Source organism: Megascapheus bottae, chromosome 31, assembly GCF_031878675.1.
Source record: "Megascapheus bottae isolate mThoBot1 chromosome 31, mThoBot2.hap1, whole genome shotgun sequence".
NCBI lineage: Eukaryota > Metazoa > Chordata > Mammalia > Rodentia > Geomyidae > Megascapheus > Megascapheus bottae.
The window spans coordinates 7,905,328-7,923,447 of record NC_143539.1 but is presented as its reverse complement, the minus strand read 5'-3'; the positions used below and the strand labels follow the sequence as shown (position 1 = coordinate 7,923,447).

At 45.1% G+C, this 18,120-nt stretch overlaps 1 protein-coding gene across 2 annotated transcripts; it reads left to right on the top strand.

The window, feature by feature from the left end:
* The first annotated feature begins 2,039 nt into the window (after window positions 1–2,039).
* Window positions 2,040–12,304, top strand: LOC150043916 (uncharacterized). 2 transcript variants are annotated; one of them, XM_090322588.1, is made up of 4 exons: window positions 2,040–2,166; window positions 4,568–4,694; window positions 5,427–5,519; window positions 9,202–12,304. In XM_090322588.1, the coding sequence occupies exons 1-4, from the start codon at window positions 2,074–2,076 to the stop codon at window positions 11,535–11,537; spliced, it is 2,649 nt and encodes an 882-aa protein (XP_090178714.1). In that variant the 5' UTR covers window positions 2,040–2,073; the 3' UTR covers window positions 11,538–12,304. The 2 variants fall into 2 exon arrangements, with proteins under 2 accessions (XP_090178714.1, XP_090178716.1); XM_090322590.1 differs by lacking the exon at window positions 5,427–5,519.
* Window positions 12,305–18,120: the final 5,816 nt, after the last annotated feature.

The window sequence follows — 18,120 nt, the reverse complement described above, 5'->3', positions numbered from 1 at the left end:
ATTGGAGATAAGAGTCTCAAGGCTGGGTGCAGTGACTCACACCTGTAATCCTAGCTACCCAGGAGGCTAGGATCCTGAGGATCTAGGTTCATAGCCAGCCCGGGCACAAAAAGACCTAAGACTCTTACCTCTTAATTAACCTCTAGAAACGGGACACAGGACTTGGCTCAAGGGTAGGATGGTAGCCATGGGCAGAAGAGCTCAGGGGCAATGCCCAGGCCCAGAGGTAGATTGTCGCCTGGAGCTGAAGAGCTCAGGAACAGTGCTCAGGCCAAGTTAAAGCCCCATGACCCACCAAAAAAAAAAAAAAAATCTCAAGGACTTTGATGCCCTGGATGACTTTGAATTGTGATCCTGAGTAGTTAGGATTACACCACCAGTGCCTGATGAGAATGGATGTTAAATGTTTGGAATTCCTCCTGGAATCTTCCTCCTAGAAGTTACCTATTGAATGCTATGTGATGGTGGATCCAGTATCATCACCATTTAGGTAATATATGTCTTGTGCATATTGGAGTTACTTTGACAATTTTATATCTATGGCTCAGCATTGTCTCATGTTTATTGTTTTACTTGTTTGTTTTAGTATTAGATAATGGATAGTAATTGCTAATGGTAAGTTGCATGATTTTGTGTGCCAAGGAGGTGGTGGCTGCCTTACAAGCATCTCATTTAATTTTAATTTTCCTATCTGATAGAGGGCATGGTGGAGCACACCTTAGTCCCAAAGTGAGAAGCAGAGTCAGGAGGATTACAAGTTTGTGTCCTGTTAAGAAGTTTAGTCCAGGGCCGGGAGTTTGGCCTAGTGGTTAAAGTGCTTGCCTAGCATGCATGAAGACCCGGGTTCGATTCCTCGGTACCACATATATAGAAAAAAGCCGGAAGTGGTGCTGAGGCTCAAGTGGTAGAGCTCTAGCCTTGAGAAAGTCCAAGGACAGTGCTCAGGCCCTGAGCTCAAGCCCAGGACTGGCAAAAAAAAAAAAAAGTTTAGTCCACATAATGAGATCCTGTTCTACAAAACAAAACCTAAAATAAAAAGGTATTTTATCATGTTTTGAAACTAAAACGGACCTAATTTCATGTTTTTATAGCTTTAAAACAGAAGAAACAATTTAAATGTCATGTTACTCCAGTTCCCCTGCTTTTTCTCATATTTTACCATCATTACTGCCAGTCACAGTATTTAACTTTATTCTCAAAAGCATTGCTGCTTTACTGTGGTCCCAGAAGTAACATTCTTAGCAAAATCTGGGTATTGCTGGGTACTGTTTTGGGTTTTTTTTTTTTTTTTTGGCCAGTTTTGGGCCTTGAACTCAGGGCCTGGGCACTGTCCTTGGGCTTTCTCAAGGCTAGAGCGCTACGACTTGAGCCACAGCACCACTTTGGGCTTTATATATATACATATATAAATATAAATATATATATATATATATATATATATATATATATGGTACCAAGGAATCCAACCTGGGTCTTCATACTGCTAGGTAAACACCTCTGGTCCTGAAGATTCTCGAGCCCGGTCTTGACCTCCTAAGTCAGAAATTATGGAGGTGAAGTTGAGAATATTTCGCTGTCTTTAAACATTTCCATCAGATGATTTGAATGTGTACAAGTTTGGGAATCATTACTTTACAGCTCAGGGACCACACCTGATATACCCAAAAATGTAAAAATGTTTAAGTGGTGGTTGTTGAGTTGAGGACTTTTTTTGGAGGGGAGGGGTCATGGGGCTTGAGCTTGGCTTGGGTGCTGTCCCTGAGCTCTTCAGCTCAAGGCTACTGCCTTACTCTTGAGCCAAGCCCCACTTCCCATTTTCTAGAGGTTAATTGGAGTCTCAGGTCCTTTTGTGGCCGGGTTGCCTTTGAACCTTGATCCTCAGATCTCAGCCTCTGGAGTAACTAGGATTTACAGGTGTGAGCCACTGTGCCCTTCGGAGTTGATGACTTTTAGACTTGTTCTTTCTAGATTTCTTGACATCTCTGGGAGTCTTCTGGACCACATGTCTTGCCAGAATCCAGGCCAACTTGAATTCGTGCAGTACCATTAAGCTTTATTCGCCTTAAGAGCAAAATGGGTGAAAGCCCTGTGACTATGCCACATAATTGGACTTCATCCCAGAAATCTACAGCCCTGATTCCAGAGGATCATGGGCGCTCATGTGAGGTAAGGAAGAGAAATCCTGGACTTGGCGATTCCTCCCAGATGTAAATGTCTCTATTCTGTTAGGGGAGGATGGGAAGCAACTATTTTCTTTAACCTGGTGCTTTGGAAGCATGCCAAATTATAGGTAAAAGGTAGCATCTATAATTATTCTTTGTTGAGGGGTTTGCTTTTATTTAACTTTCCTTTTTTTTTTTTTTTTTGGTTGGTTGTGGGACTTGAACTCTGGGCCTGGGTGTTGTCCCTAAGCTCTTGAGCTCAAGGCTACCCCCCTACCCCTTGAGCCGCAGAGCCTCTTTTGGTTTTCTTGTGATTAATTGGAGACAAGAGTTTTTCTGGCTATCTTAAGGCTAGCATCTACCACTTGAACCACAGCACCACTTCTGAGTTTTTCTATGTATATGATACTGAGGAATTGAACCCTGGTCTTTGTGCATGCTAGGCAAACATTCTACCACTAGGCCATGCTTCCGGCCCCAAAAGACTTTTTTGCCAGTCCTCGGGCTTGAACTCAGGGCCTGAGCACTGTCCTTGGACTTTTTCAAGGCTGGAGCTGTACCAACTTTGAGCCACAGCACTACTTCCAGCTTTTTTCTATGTATGTGGTACCAAGGCATCAAACCCGAGTCTTCGTGCATGCCAGGCAAGTACTCTACTACTAGGCCAAACCCCTTGCCCCAAAATACATTTTTTTTTTCTGCCAGTCCTGGGCCTTGAACTCAGGGTTTGAGCACTGTCCTTGGGCTTTCTCAAGGCTAGAGCTCTACTACTTGAGCGGCAGTGCCATTTCTGGCTTTTTTCTATGTATGTGGTACTGAGGAATCAAACTTGGTTCTTTGTGCATGCTTGGCAACCACTCTTCCAGTAGGCTAAACTCCCGGCCCCAAAAGACATATCTTTTAAGGAAACAAACTACATATGGGAAGTCTTAACCTAGTGTGGTGATCCACACTTTTATCAGCAGAGAGAAGGGTCACAATTTGAGACCAGCCTGGGTAAAAGTTATAAAGACCCTATGTCACAAATTAGATTGTGTAGTTGCATATATATGTCTTCCCTGCTACTTGGGAGGTACAGAAGAATCATGGAGTTCTTCCAGGCTTTAAAAAACTCAAGACCAACCAGGTGCTGGTGATTTGTGCCTATAATCCTTGCTGAGATCTGAGGATCACAGTTCGAAACCAGCTTAGCAGAAAAGTGAGACTCTTATCTTCAATTAATCTCTCAAAAACTGGATGTGGTGCTATGGCTCAAGTGGTAGAGTGGAGCATTGAGCACAAGACAGTGCCCAGGCCCTACGCTCATGCCCCATAACTGACCGATAAGAAAAGAAAAAGGAAGCTCAGGACCATACTTATTTAATTAATTATTATTTTTTTTGCCAGTCCTGGGGCTTGAATTGAGGGCCTGAGCACTGTCCTTGGACTTTCTCAAGGCTAGAGCTCTACCACTTGAGCCACAGCATCACTGCTGGCTTTTTTCTATGTATGTGTTACCAAGGAATCAAGCCTTGGTCTTTTTTTTTTAATCTTTTTATTGTTATAAGTATAGAGAACTTACAGTTACAGTTGCCAGATAACAGGCGCATTACTTTTCATACATTGAAAAGTTTTTGTCCCCATTTCCCTCCCCCCTAAAGCCTTGATCTTTGTGCATGCTATCACTATGCCAAACTCCTGGCCCATTTTCTGTATTTCTTAATGTCATTTTTCTATACTTTGAAAGCTATTCATATTCTGTAGAACCCTAACTATAATGAAGCCATTTTGAATTCAGACTTCATTTTACTAAAAGCTTAATCATGTTTTTCCCGAAACTGCTTCACCAACAACTAGTCACCAGGTGACAAAGAGCCCCGGGTGTAAGTGAGCATTGTAAATGTTTTGTTTTTCATTTTTTTTTTTTTTTTTTTGCCATTCCTGGGCTTAGGCTCAGGGCCTGAGCACTGTCCTTGGACTTTCTCAAGGCCAGAGCTCTACCACTTGAGCCTCAGCACCACTTCTGGCTTTTCTCTATGTATGTGGTACCGAGGAATTGAACCCGGGTCTTCGTGCATGCTAGGCAAGCACTTTAACCACTAGGCCAAACTCCCGGCCCCTGTTTTTCACTTTTATTGTTTAAACTTGCGCCTGTAGTCAATAAAATCGTGGTTTGATTAGCTTAAATGTTAACCAATCATGTAGTAACTCAGGTGGAAACCCCCAAGACCTGACTTTGTATAAATATCCTGCCAACAGAGCATTGGGGCTCTCAACTCAGACCGGCTGTGCCAGTGTCAGTTGTGAGTCCAGGATCGAGCTTACAATACAGACTCTTGTGCTCTTGCATCTGATTCAGCTCCTTGGTGGACTTTGGGGACCCCGAATTTTGGGCACAACAATTCAGTAGTAATTTTCCCTTCTAGGGATCTGTGTCCTTCAGGGATGTGGCTATTGATTTCAGCAGAGAGGAATGGCAGCACCTAGAGCCTGCGCAGAGGAACCTCTACCGGGATGTGATGCAGGAGACCTACAGCCACCTGCAATCTGTGGGTAAGCAATGCCTCACTGGTATCTGAAAAGGAGGCTTCCATGTGTTTCCATTTTCAGTTGGTTGAGTGCATAAGACATCTTAAATTTGTGATTGTTTTGTCCCTGATTTTTTTTTTTTTTTTTTTTTTTTTTGTCGTGGGACTTGAACTCTGGCCCTGGGCGCTGTCCCTGAGCTCTTCAGCTCAGGCTACCGCCTTACCCCTGGAGCCACAGCACCACTTCCGGTTTTCTAGTGGTTAATTGGAGATAAGAGTCTCATGGTCTTTAGTGCTGGGGCTGGCTTAGAACAGCAATCCTCAGATCTCAGCCTCTTGAGTAAGTAGAATTATAGATGTGAGCCACTGTACCCAGCTTGTCCATGATTCTTGATGGTCCAGGATTCTTTATTTCATCAGGGTACTTTTTTTTTTTTTTTTTGCCAGTCCTGGAGCTTGAACTGAGGGCCTTGGCTCTGTCCTTGTACACTGGTTGCTCAAGGCTAGCGCTCTGCCACTTGAGCCACAGCACCACTTCCGGCTTTTTCTGAGCATATGGTACCGAAGAATTGAGCCCAAGGCTTCATGTATCCTAGGCAAGCACTCTACTATTAGGCTACGCTCCTGGTACTCAGTATTACTTGGTTCACAGAGAGATGTGTTACATTTATAAAGAATATTAAGCACCAAGGCATTAGTGATTAGGATCTGCAACCTGATTAGCTGGACCTAGTCCTTTATCATTTCCTGTGAACAGGGTACCAAGTTCCTGAGACAGAGGTTTTCATGCTGGACCAAAGAAAGGACCCATGGGCACTGAAGGGTGAGAGCCCACATCAGAGCTGCCCAGGTGAAAGATAAGGAAGATGAGAGGATACCTCCCTATCCTGAGAAATCTTGGTACCTATCAAATGCTGTTAAGATGCCTAGCTACTCAGGAGGCTGAGATCTGATAATCATGGTTTGAAGCCAGTCCAGGAGGGAAAGTCCATGAGACTCTTATAGTCAATTAACTACTCAGAAAAAGCTAAAAGTGGAGATGTGGCTCAGTGGGAGAGTGCTAGCCTTGAGCACAAAATGGCCAGAGACAGTGCCCTGGTCTGGAAACTTCAAACTCCAGATTGGCAAAAAAAAAAAAAACCAAACCAAAACAAAACAAAAAAAACACACAAAAAAACCCCCAAACAAAACAAAGACCAGTGCCTCTTCTTGCCAGGCACTGATAGCTCAGGCCTGTAATCCCAGCTACTAAGGATGCTGAGATCTGAGGACCAAAGTTCAAAACCAGGCTGGACAGGAAAGTCTGGAGAATCTTATTTCTAAGTAACCACAAGAAAACTGGAACTGGCGCTGTAGTTCAAAATGGTAGAGCACTAATCTTGAGTGAAAAATCTTGGGGACAGCAAGCACCCAGGCCCTCAGTTGAAACCCCATGACTGGCCAAAAATAGTCTCTTCTAAAATGTTCTATTTTTTGCTTCTTAAGGGCTTTTGATAATGAGTTCTCACATATAAAAATGCCTTGTCAGGGTCAGGAGTGTGGCCTAGTGGTAGAGTGCTTGCTTAGCATGCATGAAGCCCTGGGTTCAATTCCTCTGTACATACACAGAAAAAGCCAGAAGTGGTGCTGTGGCTCAAGAGGTAGAGCTCTAGCCTTGAGAAAGCCCAAGTACAGTGCTGAAACCCTCAGTTCAAGCCCCAGGACTGGCAAAAAAACCAAAACAAAAAAAAAAACCCAAAATGCCTTCTATCCAAAGACCTTCTATCAAAAGACCTTATCATTTCTGTCTTCCTTGGCTTTTAGATTCTAGATCCTATGAAAGAACATTCTGTTGTAGTTCTGGTTTTTTATATTTATTTATTTTTGGTAGTCCTGGGAATTGAACTCATGGCCTTGTCCTAGACCTTCTTTTTGCTCAAGGCTAGCACTTTACCACTTCAGCCACAGCACCACATCCTGTACTGAGGAATCCAAACCAGGGCTTTATGCATACGAGGCAAGCACTTTACCACTAAGCAATTGCCATCCCTACTTCTCTTTCTCACTGCCCCTCCTTTTGTCCTATAGTTAGTTTTTTTTCCGTTTTTTTTGTTTTGTTTTTGGTCATGAGGCTTGAACTCTGGGCCTGGGTGCTGTCCCTGAGCTCAAGGCTACTACTGCACTACCTGAGCCACAGTGTTACTTCAGTGTTCTGGTGGTTAACTGGAAATAAGAGTATCAGGATTTTTTTTTTTTGTGCCTGAAAGTCCACAATCCTCAGATCTCAACCTCTTGGGTAGCTAAGATTACAGGCGTAAGCCACTGGTGCCTGGCTCAGTTAGAATCTTTGTTGTTTTTTCTTTCTCTCTCTTTTTTTTTTTTGTTGGCCAGTCCTGGGGCTGAACTCAGGGCCTGAGCCCTGGGGTTTTCTCAAGGCTAGAGCTCTTCCACTTGAGCCTCAGCACCATTGCCGACTTTTTCAATGTATAAAGGAATCAAACCCTGGTCTTTGTGTCATGCTAGGCAAGCATCCTACCTCTAGGCCAAACTCCCAGCCCTAGAGTATTTCTTTATACATAGAGATTTCTAGATCTTTCAAAATTACTGTGCCATATATGCTCCCTTTCTCTTTCCCTTCACCTTTACTCTTTTATATTTCTCACTGTGAGATCTCACACAACAGGTCTTGACCCTTTTTTTCCATGGGCACTTCATGAGAAGCCTTGCTTCTTCCCAATTTCCATGCTTTTTTTTTTTTTTTTTTGCATTTTTTATTGTAATTAGTAAAAGGGTTACATGATATTTGCCAGATAGAAGGTGCATTAATTCATGTACATTGATACCCTTTCGCATGTCTTGGTACCCATTTCCCTCCCCCCCCACACCCCCACCCAATTTCCATGTTTTTTATGTAACTGATAACTTTCTGATAACTGTCCCTTAACCTTTGTGACTCCATATTGACTAGGGTCTCTCTGTCTCATCTATTTATTTCTGTCCTTTACCTTATGAGGCCTGAGTTTATCTGATATAGTTTAAGTTGAATCAGTTTCTCAGTTCATGTGTCTGGATGAGAATTCTTAGTTTTTGACTTATCTAAATTTCTCTTTTATTTTATTTTTTTGCTAATCCTGGGGCTTGAACTCAGGGCCTGAGCACTGTCCCTGAGCTTTTGCTCTCAAGGCTAACACTCTGCTGCTTGAACCACAGTTCCACTCTGGGTGGTTTTATTTTTATTTTTATTTTATTTTATTTTTTTATTTTTTTTCAGTATTTTTTTTATTGTAATTAGTAAAAGGGTTACATGATATTTCCCAGATAGAAGGTGCATTAATTCACATACATTGATACCCTTTCACATGTCTTGGTACCCATTACCCTCCCCCCCCACCCCCCATCTGGGTGGTTTTAATAGTCAGTTAGAGTTAAGAGTCTCATAGGTAGGCTGGGAAATGTGGCTTAGTGGCCGAGTGTTTGCCTAGCATGCATGAAGCCCTGGGTTCGATTCCTCAGTACCACATTGTAAAAAGCCAGAAGTAAGCACTGTAGCTCTAGTAGAGTGCTAGCCTTGAATACAGAGAGGATCAGGGACAGAGCCCAGGCCCTGAGTTCAAGCCCCAGGATTATCCCCAACCCCCCCCCCCAAAAAAAAAAAAAAAGTTACCTAGGCTTTCCAGCCTGGACTGGCTTTGAACTATGATCTTCAGATCTCAACCTCCTGAATAGCTAAGATGGCCACCCTCAGCCATCTGTATCTGGCTCATCCACATTTCTTTTCCATGTCCCTCTTCTACCTTCAGTCAGTATTTCATATAATGGGAACATTTTCAAATTCACACATATTGAATTACACTAAAGGTATGTATTTTTAGTTGATATGGAGATACTTTACAGTGTATCTGTTGTCTTTTTGCCTGACTTTTACACATTTGGCCACAGTGCAGTCTGTTAATTTATTTCCACTGAATGTTGGATTTCATACTTCGGTTTCTCCTCCAGCATCATCATTACCCTCCTCATTAAATACTTACCCTACCCTATATTCAACCTGAGTTGCATCCTGCTAGCAGTTTTCTCTCTTCTTTCTTTTTTGCTAGTCCTATGCTTGAACCCAGGGCTTGGGCACTGTCCTGAGCTTCTTTTGGCAAGGGTAGCATTCTAGCATTTGAGCCACAGTACTACTGTTGTTGGTACTGTGGAATCAAACCTGGGATTTCATGCATGCTAGCCACATTCCTAGCTTGCTAGCAGCTTTAAGTTCACAAAACTCTTTCACTGAAGGGAAGGTGTGCAGAATGGTGTCTTTCATCCCAGGAATGACAAGAAGCCTAGAAATCAGCAGATCACAGCATGGCACAGATGTATGTCCAAGAGAGGACCAAGACCTTATCCTAAATAGGGCAAAAACAGAAAGACAGGGTGGAGTCAGTCATGACTTAGTAGTATCAAACCAGCCTAACAAGCACAATGTCTTGATTTTAACCTCCCCCAGTACCACCCTCTCTCCCAAAGAAACAAATATAAATGGTATTTTTTTGTGTGTTTTATTCTAGTATTGCAGCACATTGATGACCAGACAGACAGCTGCCAGCAAATGGAAAACAGAACATTAACAGACATTGTGTTCATCGAGAACATGCCGGCTACAAAGAGTTTTTATGAAGATAAGGACATTAGAATAATTCCACTTAGCCCAGGTGGTGGTCTCACTCCTCCCCAAAGACCCCAGCAGCAAGATTCATTTGGAAATGACCTGAAACATAATATAGACTGTCAAAGTTATTTTAGGAATAATGCATCAAAGAGCATTAAAAAGATGGCGGGACATGGTAAAATATCTTCTTTTACTATGTTTGAGTGTCCTCGAACAAGAGAAAGATTATGGGACCGTAATCAATGTGGAAAAGTCCTCAGTTATAAACAAGTACCCTTTCAATATCAGAAAATTCATACAGTGGAAAAATCCTTTGACTATGCTGAATTTGGAAAGATCTTCACTCACAAGTCACGGCCCAGTGTACATGTAAAAGCCTATGTAGGAGAAAAACTCTATGTGTGTATTGAATGTGGGAAGGCTTTTGTCCAAAAGCTAGAATTCATTACACATCAAAAAATCCATACTAGAGAGAAGCCCTATAAATGCAATGATTGTGGAAAGTCTTTTTTCCAAGTATCTTCTCTCTTCAGACATCAGAGAATTCACACAGGAGAAAAACTCTATGAATGCAGCGAGTGTGGCAAAGGCTTCTCTTACAACTCTGATCTTAGTATACATCAGAAAATTCACACTGGAGAGAGACACCATGCATGCGGTGACTGCGGCAAGGCATTCACACAAAAGTCCACACTGAAGATGCACCAGAAAATTCACACCGGTGAGAGATCCTACATATGTATCGAATGCGGGCAGGCCTTCATCCAGAAGACACACCTGGTTGCACACCGAAGAATTCACACCGGAGAAAAGCCATACCAATGCAGTCACTGTGGGAAAGCCTTCATTTCCAAGTCCCAGCTCCAGGTACATCAACGAATTCACACAAGGGTGAGGCCTTATATATGCACGGAATATGGGAAAGTTCTCATCAATACTTCTAACGTCACTCCACTAAAGAAAGTTCCAGTTAGAGAGAAATCTTCCATATGTACTGAATGTGGGAAGGCCTTTACCTATAGGTCTGAATTAATTATACATCGGAGGATTCACACTGGAGAGAAACCTTATGTGTGTGGTGAGTGTGGGAAGGCCTTCACTCAAAAGTCAGCCCTCACAGTGCATCAGAGGATCCACACAGGAGAAAAGTCTTACGTGTGCATGAAGTGTGGACTGGCCTTCATCCAGAAGGCACATCTGATTGCACACCAGGTAATTCATACTGGACAGAAACCTTATAACTGTGGCCACTGTGGGAAATCCTTCACTTCCAGGTCACAACTCCACGTGCATAAACGAATTCACACAGGAGAAAAACCCTATATGTGCAATATATGTGGGAAGGCATTTACCAACAGGTCAAATCTGATCACTCATCAGAAAACTCACACAGGGGAAAAATCCTATATATGTTCTAAATGTGGAAAAGCCTTCACTCAGAGGTCCGATTTGATTACACATCAGAGAATTCATACTGGAGAGAAACCATATAAATGCAGTACCTGTGGGAAAGCCTTCACCCAGAAATCACACCTCAATATACACCAGAAAATTCATACTGGAGAGAGACAATATCAATGCCGTGAATGTGGGAAAGCCTTCAACCAGAAATCAATACTCATTGTGCATCAGAAGATCCACACAGGAGAGAAACCTTACGTATGTACAGAATGCGGGAGAGCTTTCATCCGCAAGTCAAACTTCATTACCCATCAAAGAATTCATACCGGAGAGAAACCTTACAAATGCAGCGACTGTGGGAAATCCTTTACCTCCAAGTCTCAGCTCCTAGTACATCAGCCAGTTCATACAGGGGAGAAGCCCTATGTGTGTACTGAGTGTGGGAAGGCCTTTAGTGGCAGGTCAAACCTCAGTAAACACCAAAAAATCCACACTGGAGAGAAGCCTTACATTTGTTCCGAGTGTGGGAAGACATTCAAACAGAAGTCAGAGTTGATTACACATCACAGAATTCACACTGGTGAGAAGCCGTATGAATGCAGTGACTGCAGGAAATCCTTCACCAAGAAATCCCAGCTCCAGGTACATCAGCGAATTCACACAGGGGAAAAGCCTTATGTGTGTACTGAGTGTGGGAAGGCCTTTACTGACAGGTCAAATTTAAATAAACACCAAACCACGCACACTAGAGATACGCCATATAAGTGCACAGTCTGCGGGAAAGGCTTTATTCAGAAATCAGTGCTTAGTGTGCATCAAAGTATTCACACTTGAAAAGCCACCGTGGGAGACAATGCTCACTGAGTAAATGTTTTATTTGGCATTATTGCATGGGTGCAACATAGTATGTGTAAGTAGGAATGCTCTGGGTTTTTGTTACACATCACTGATCAAAAGAGGACCTCTGAAGCTGGGCAGGGTAGCTTACCCCAAGAATCCTAGCTACTCAGGAGGGTGCAATTTGAGGGTCATGGTTCAAAGCTAGCCCAGGTACTGAAGACCTTGCGACTCTTATCTCCAGATAATCACCAGAAAATGGGAAGTGGCACTGTGGCTCTACTGTGTCCCCTCCAGTGGCAGAACAGTAACCTTGAGCTGAAGAGCTCAGGGACAGTGCCCAGGCCCAGAGTTCAAGCCCCAGGACCAAAAAAGAAAAGACACCTCTGAGAAGCTGAGAAGGCCGTGAATGGTGGGAGTAGTTGAGCTTCATACACTGTCATTACTCATGAAACTCTTGACACAAACATGATAAAGGGAAACTAAGTTCATTTATAAGCTTGCTCTAAAAATTTTGATAGAATGATGTTACTAAAGTATTCACAGGAAAGATGTCCCATTAGAATTGTCAGAATAAATGGTTAAGTGCCAACAAACAAAATAGTAAAAGCAAGAGTGGTAGACTGGTCCTTGGTCTGTAAGTTTGTTTCATGATTGTCTAACAGGGTTGTGTGTGTTCATTCTTTAGCATCAAATCCCCCACTGAATAGTAAAATCAAGAAAAAGATACAATAAAAGATATTTCTCATGTATGCTGACACAAACCTCAGTGTATATGTGGACTCCTCACTGAAATCTAGCATCAGGATTTGTAACCCATCTGAGTAGCCATTAGTACACTGTCTTTTGAACTCCCACTGCCTTTAGGAAAGCTTGAAGTCATTTTTGTACTTTTACCAATGTAAATGACCCATCATAGTCCTTCACACCATTTTCCTTTGTGACTGTGTGTCTGCATGTGTGTGTGTGTGTGTGTGTGTATGAGTGAGCATTTACGTGTACTCACTAGATCTGGGGCTTGAATTCAGGGTGGGAGTGCTGTCTCTGAGTTATTTTGCTTAAGGAAAGCACTTTTTTTTTGGCCAGTCCTGGGGCTTGAACTCAGGGCCTGGGCACTGTCCTTGGGCTTTTTCAAGGAGGCACGGCCCCATATCTGGCTTTTTATATGTATGTGTTACCGAGGAATTGAACCATGCTGGGCAAGCACTCTACCACTGGGCCAAACTCCCGGACCCCTGAGTGATATTTTTTTGTGTGTATGCATCTTCCTGGGCTGACTAACCTACAAATTGTGAGCAAGGCATCTGTGCTGAAAATACACTTGTAGAGATGTTCACCATGAATTTCCTTCTATTGTATGCTGAGTGTCCTGTTTTGACCACCTAATTTCAGTTTCTGACTTTAAGTTGCTGAAACCGAGCCCAGTTCAAGAGCTTCCCACCTCCCTTACATTCATAAGGTTTCTTACCAGTATGTATTTTCTGGTGCCTATTAAGAGCTCAGCCAGGGGCTGAGAGTACATGCATGCATCCCAGGGTTTCATTCTTGGGTATCACATACATAGAAAAAGCCAGAAATGGCGCTGTGGCTGCAGTGATAGAGCACTAGCCTACAGCAAAAGAAGCTCAAGAAGTTTCCTGAAAAGGTTAATCAGTCCTGGCTTGACAGGAACTCCTATTTCTATCCTGGGTGTAAGCTAATTCCACCCCACGCTTCCTGGGAGCTTGAGGAAAGGCAAAAGCCTATACCAATTGTAAGTCATTTACTGTTACCTCTATTTCCTAAGAAAAGGAACTCATCGCTTGAATAAGATTGTATTATATGATTGGTACTGGCTGTTTTTGAACCTTGATCTTCAGATCTCAGCGTCTTTAGTAGCTAGTATTACAGGCGTGAGTCACTGCACCCAGCTAAATACTTTGTTTCTATTTTATTTATTTTTCAAATCCTAGAGCTTGAACTTAGGGCGTGAGCACTGTCCTTGAGCTTTCTCAAGGCTAGTACTCTACTACTTGAGCCACAGCAACACTTCTAGCCTTTTCTGTGTAAGTGGTACCGAGGAATTGAACCCAGGGCTTCGTGCATGCCAGGTAAGCACTCTACCACTAGGCCACACTCACGGACTCAATAAATACCTTGTAAAAAGGACCTTGGGCCCCTGAAGTAGGCAGAAGGCTGCAGGTCTTCTGGTACCCTTCAATTCCACAGGGTCTCCCTTATTTCTTTGTCTCTTGTTGCAGCAGATAATGACAGCACACAAACACATACCCTGCATATGCACATGTTCTCACATCACAATTAGAGTCCATAGTGTGCCTCTCACACTCCCACAATGACATGCACCTTGGGGATATGGTGACACACGCATGCTACAAATACAAGAATATCACAATTACATGTGGGGGAACAGCCATAAACTTCACAGTTTGAAACTCCACAGTTTCAAAGAACTTCTCATGCCTGTAACCCTAACTACTTAGGAAGCTAAGATCTGAGGATCCTGGTTCAAAGACAGTTCTGGCAAGAAAATCAGTGAGATTCTTACCTCCAATAAATAACCAAGAAGTTAGAAGTGGAGCTCTAGCTCAAGTGGTAGAATACCAAACCTTGAATGAAAAAGCTCTGGGACCGTGATCAGGCTCTGCGTTCATAAACCCACAACAGTCACAACTACACCAGCGCCCCCTCACAAGCCTCTGCTGCCGCCCCCCGCGCAGGCTCCGGGCCGTCTCACCTCCGCCTCCTAGTGAGAAGACAGCGTCACTCCCCTCTACTCCAAATGGGCGAAAATGTGAGGCGGGTGGGCACAAACCCACTCAAGAGACACTGCTCACCTCTCAGGTACACCTTCCAGTTCTCTAGCGAGGCTCCGCCCCCGGATCAGAGAGGTCTCTGGGAAATGTAGTCCGTGATACTACAGCGCGTCTATGGCGTAATGGCTGACGTCTACGGAATCCCCAACGGGCCAAAACTACCTTCTGCCAAACCGTTCACCAGGGGACTCCGGAAATCTGATTAGCACGTCCGAGACTAAACTTTTGAACCTGTGTGTGTATGTGTACTTGTGTCTGAGGCCTAAACGTAGGTCCTTGATGCTATCCCTTGGCGCTGTTTTGTTCGTTGCTTGGTCGTGGGGTTTGAACACCAGGCCCCGGGCGCTGTGTCTGAGCTTTCTCGCTCAAGGCTAGCCCTCTACCACTTTGAGCTACAGAGCCACTTCTGGTTTTCTGGTGGTTAACTGGAGGTAAGAGTTTCACTGAATTTCCGGGCTGGTTTTGAATAACGATCTTCAGATCTCAGTCTCCCGAGTAGCTAGTGTTACATCCATGAGTGACCGGCGCCCGGCTTTTTTTTTAGTGGTTACTTGGAGATGAATTTCACGGGCTTTCCTACCCGTGGCTTCGAACCACGATCCTTAACCGAGACTATTTTCCTAGTTTACTCCAGTGCAATTTTTCTTTTGACACGGCCGGACCGGAGTACAAATCCACCGGACCTCCGCCGCGCCTCGTTGCTTGGCGACCAGGAGGGCCGCCGTGCATCCTGGGAAATGTAGTCCGAGACTTGGAAGGGCTGTGTTGGGGGGGTCACAGCTGGATGCTGTCATCTGGGCTCTGGCTGCGTTCAGTGGATGGTGGGAGCGCGCGGGAGTGAATAGGACCACTGACGGGGAAACTGGCGTTGAGACCAGTCCTGGAGGCCAGGTGGGCAAAGGGTAACACAACTGTCATTCGATATAACAGATTCAGTACGGAGAAGCCGGCTTCCGATAGTTTCAAGCCCTTGGCTAAGCGTCTTGATCTCAAGGGTCTGGGCTCTGTCACTTCGCTTTTTTTTTTCCCCTCCTCAAGGCTGGAGCTCTACTACTTGTACCAGCTCCACTTCTGTTTTATTTTTTATTTTTGGTGGTTCATTGTGTCAGAAATAAATACAGACACACAAAAGATATAGATTTTGCGGAACGGTGGCTCACGCCTGTAATCCTATAATCCTCAGGAGGCTGAGATCTGAGGATCAAGGTTCAAGGGTAGGCTGGGCACAAAAGGTTCTGAGACTCTTATCTCCAATTGACTTCTAGAAAACGGGAAATGGGGCTTGGCTCAAGGGTAGGGAGGTAGCCTTGATCTGAAGAGCTCAGGGACAGCACCAGGCCAAGTTCAAGCCCCATAACCTCCCCCCAACCGATATAGATAGATAGATTTATTTTTGTCAAGGCAGAAGGGTGCAATACCGTTACTAAAACCCACTAGGCAGACAACCTGTGCAGGGCAGTTTGCTAGGGTTTTAATCGCAATCCAAACGATCCCTCCTCGGGATCTAGGAGTTAAGCTCACAGTCTAAGTACAATAGATTCACAAGATTAGAAAGGAGGCCATTCCTTAATTCCTTTCAGATTACTTTTACTTTTTTCTCCACTTAATAATTACAGTTTACTATTTTAACTTCTTCAACACAAGACTTACCTCCCTAACATGGCTACCTGGTAACAAGCAGTACGGACAATATTTACTATTGAAATAATTCCAGGAAGTATCAGTACACAAAATCAAATACACCTGGACAGACAATAATACGTTTTCTTACCATTAGAGACAAGCGTCTCACACACGCCTGCCCAGAATGGCTTCAAAGCACAATCCTCAGAACCCAGTAACCTAGCTAGAATTTCCGCGGTGAGCCCTAGGTTCTCAAGCCCGTGGGATTTGAACCGAGCGCCTCAAGATTCCACCCCGGGTGCTGACGGTTAAATAGCCGACGAGTTCCAAGGGCTCAGTCCACGACCTCCACAGCGCGTGCGTTAGCTGATAGGGGGCGAGACCACCCTCCCTTCCGCTGCCTTCCACCGGCGAGACAGGCTGCAAGCCAGCACGATTTCACGGAGCCGGACTACATTTCCCAGAAAGCACCGCGCTTAGCCTGACCACACCTCCCCCGCCCCCGTCGCTGCTTCTTTTTCGCGTCATCGCGAGACTCGGCCGCGTCGCGCTGACAGACGGGCCAAAGCTGTGTGGGAAGCTGGTGCACTACAGTACTTGGCTGACGCGAGATAACAACCCATTTATCGGGTGCGGAGCTCGGGCGAACCCCGAATTGTGCTCATGCTGAGGTAAAAGTGTCCGCCGCGACAGAGGAGAAACGTCCTGAGGAAGCGAGGGGACGGTGGCGGTGACCCACGGCGCGCCTGTGACTTGAGGGGTGTGTGTGTGTTTGACAGAGAGAGCGCGTTTTGCTCCGCGACCGAGGGGGATTTGTGATCGTGTTGTGCTTTTCCCGGCGGGCTGTATGAGTGTGTCACGGGTGGACCGGGTGTGCCTCCCAGGTGAGGATGCGTGAGTCCCTGGGCTCCCGGGGGCGTGGAGGGGACCCCGCGAAGGGACGGGGGTGACTGATGTAGGCGGGTGCCTCCTCGTGTGGGACTCGGCCTCTCCGGCCTGATGGTCCTTGCTCCGGCTGTGTGGCTGTGGGAACGTGTCGGGAGTGGGCCTTGAACCCAGGGTCCGCTCGCTGTCCCTTCACTTTTCCCTCAAGTCTGTCACCTTACCTCCTGAGTCACACCTACATCTCTGGATATTTGGTGGTTGATTGGAGATAAGAAGCGCGTTATCGGCCGGGAGTGTGGCCTAGCATGTTTGAAGCCCTTGGTTTGATCTTTCAGTACCACGTACACAGAAAAAGTCAGAGGTGCCGGGCGCGGTGGCTCACGCCTGTAATCCTAGCACTCAGGAGGCTGACGTCTGAGATGTGGCTCAAAGCCAGCCAGGGCACCAAAGTCCGTGAGGTTTTCTCTCCAGTTAACCATTAGAAAATCGGAAGTGGCACTGTGGCCGAAGAGCTCAGGGACAGCACCCTGCCCAGAGTTCTAGCCCCACGATCGGAAAAAAAAAGCCAGAAATGATGCTGTGGTTCAAGTGGTGGAGCACTAGCCTCGAGAAAAAGTACCCAGGACTGGCAAAAAGAAAAAAGAACAAACACACTCTCTTTCTTGCCTGGTCTGCTTCCAACCCTGATCTTCAGATCGCAGCCTTCTTAGATAGGATTACAGGCATGTGCCACAAACATGCCCTCTTCCCTTCTTCCCTCCTTCCCTCTCTCCCTCTCTGTTCTTTCTCTCCTTCCTTCCCTCCTCCCTCCCTCCCTCCCTCCTTCCTTTCCCTTCCCTCCCTCCCTCCCTCCCTCCCTCCCTCCCTCCCTCCCTCCCTCCCTCCCTCCCTCCCTCCTTCCTTCCTTCCTTCCTTCCTTCCTTCCTTCCTTCCTTCCTTCCTTCCTTTGCTTTTTTTCCTGGGGCTTGAACTCTGGGCCTGGGTGCTGTCCCTATTCTCTTCAGCTAAAGGTTAGAACTCTACCACATGAGCCACAGTGCCATGCTAGGCAAGCACTCTACCACTAGGCCAAACTCCCTGCCCAAGGACAGAATTTTAAGAGCACATTCAGAACAAGCCTCTTAGAAATGTGATGGGATTGCAGAGAGAGAGGGTGTGCTAAAGGAGCTAGCCACACAGTTTAGAACCTGTAGCTTAGAAGTGCCAGGCACTGTCTCCAGTGGGCAGCTTTGAGCATAGAAAAAAATTCAAGCCCAAGA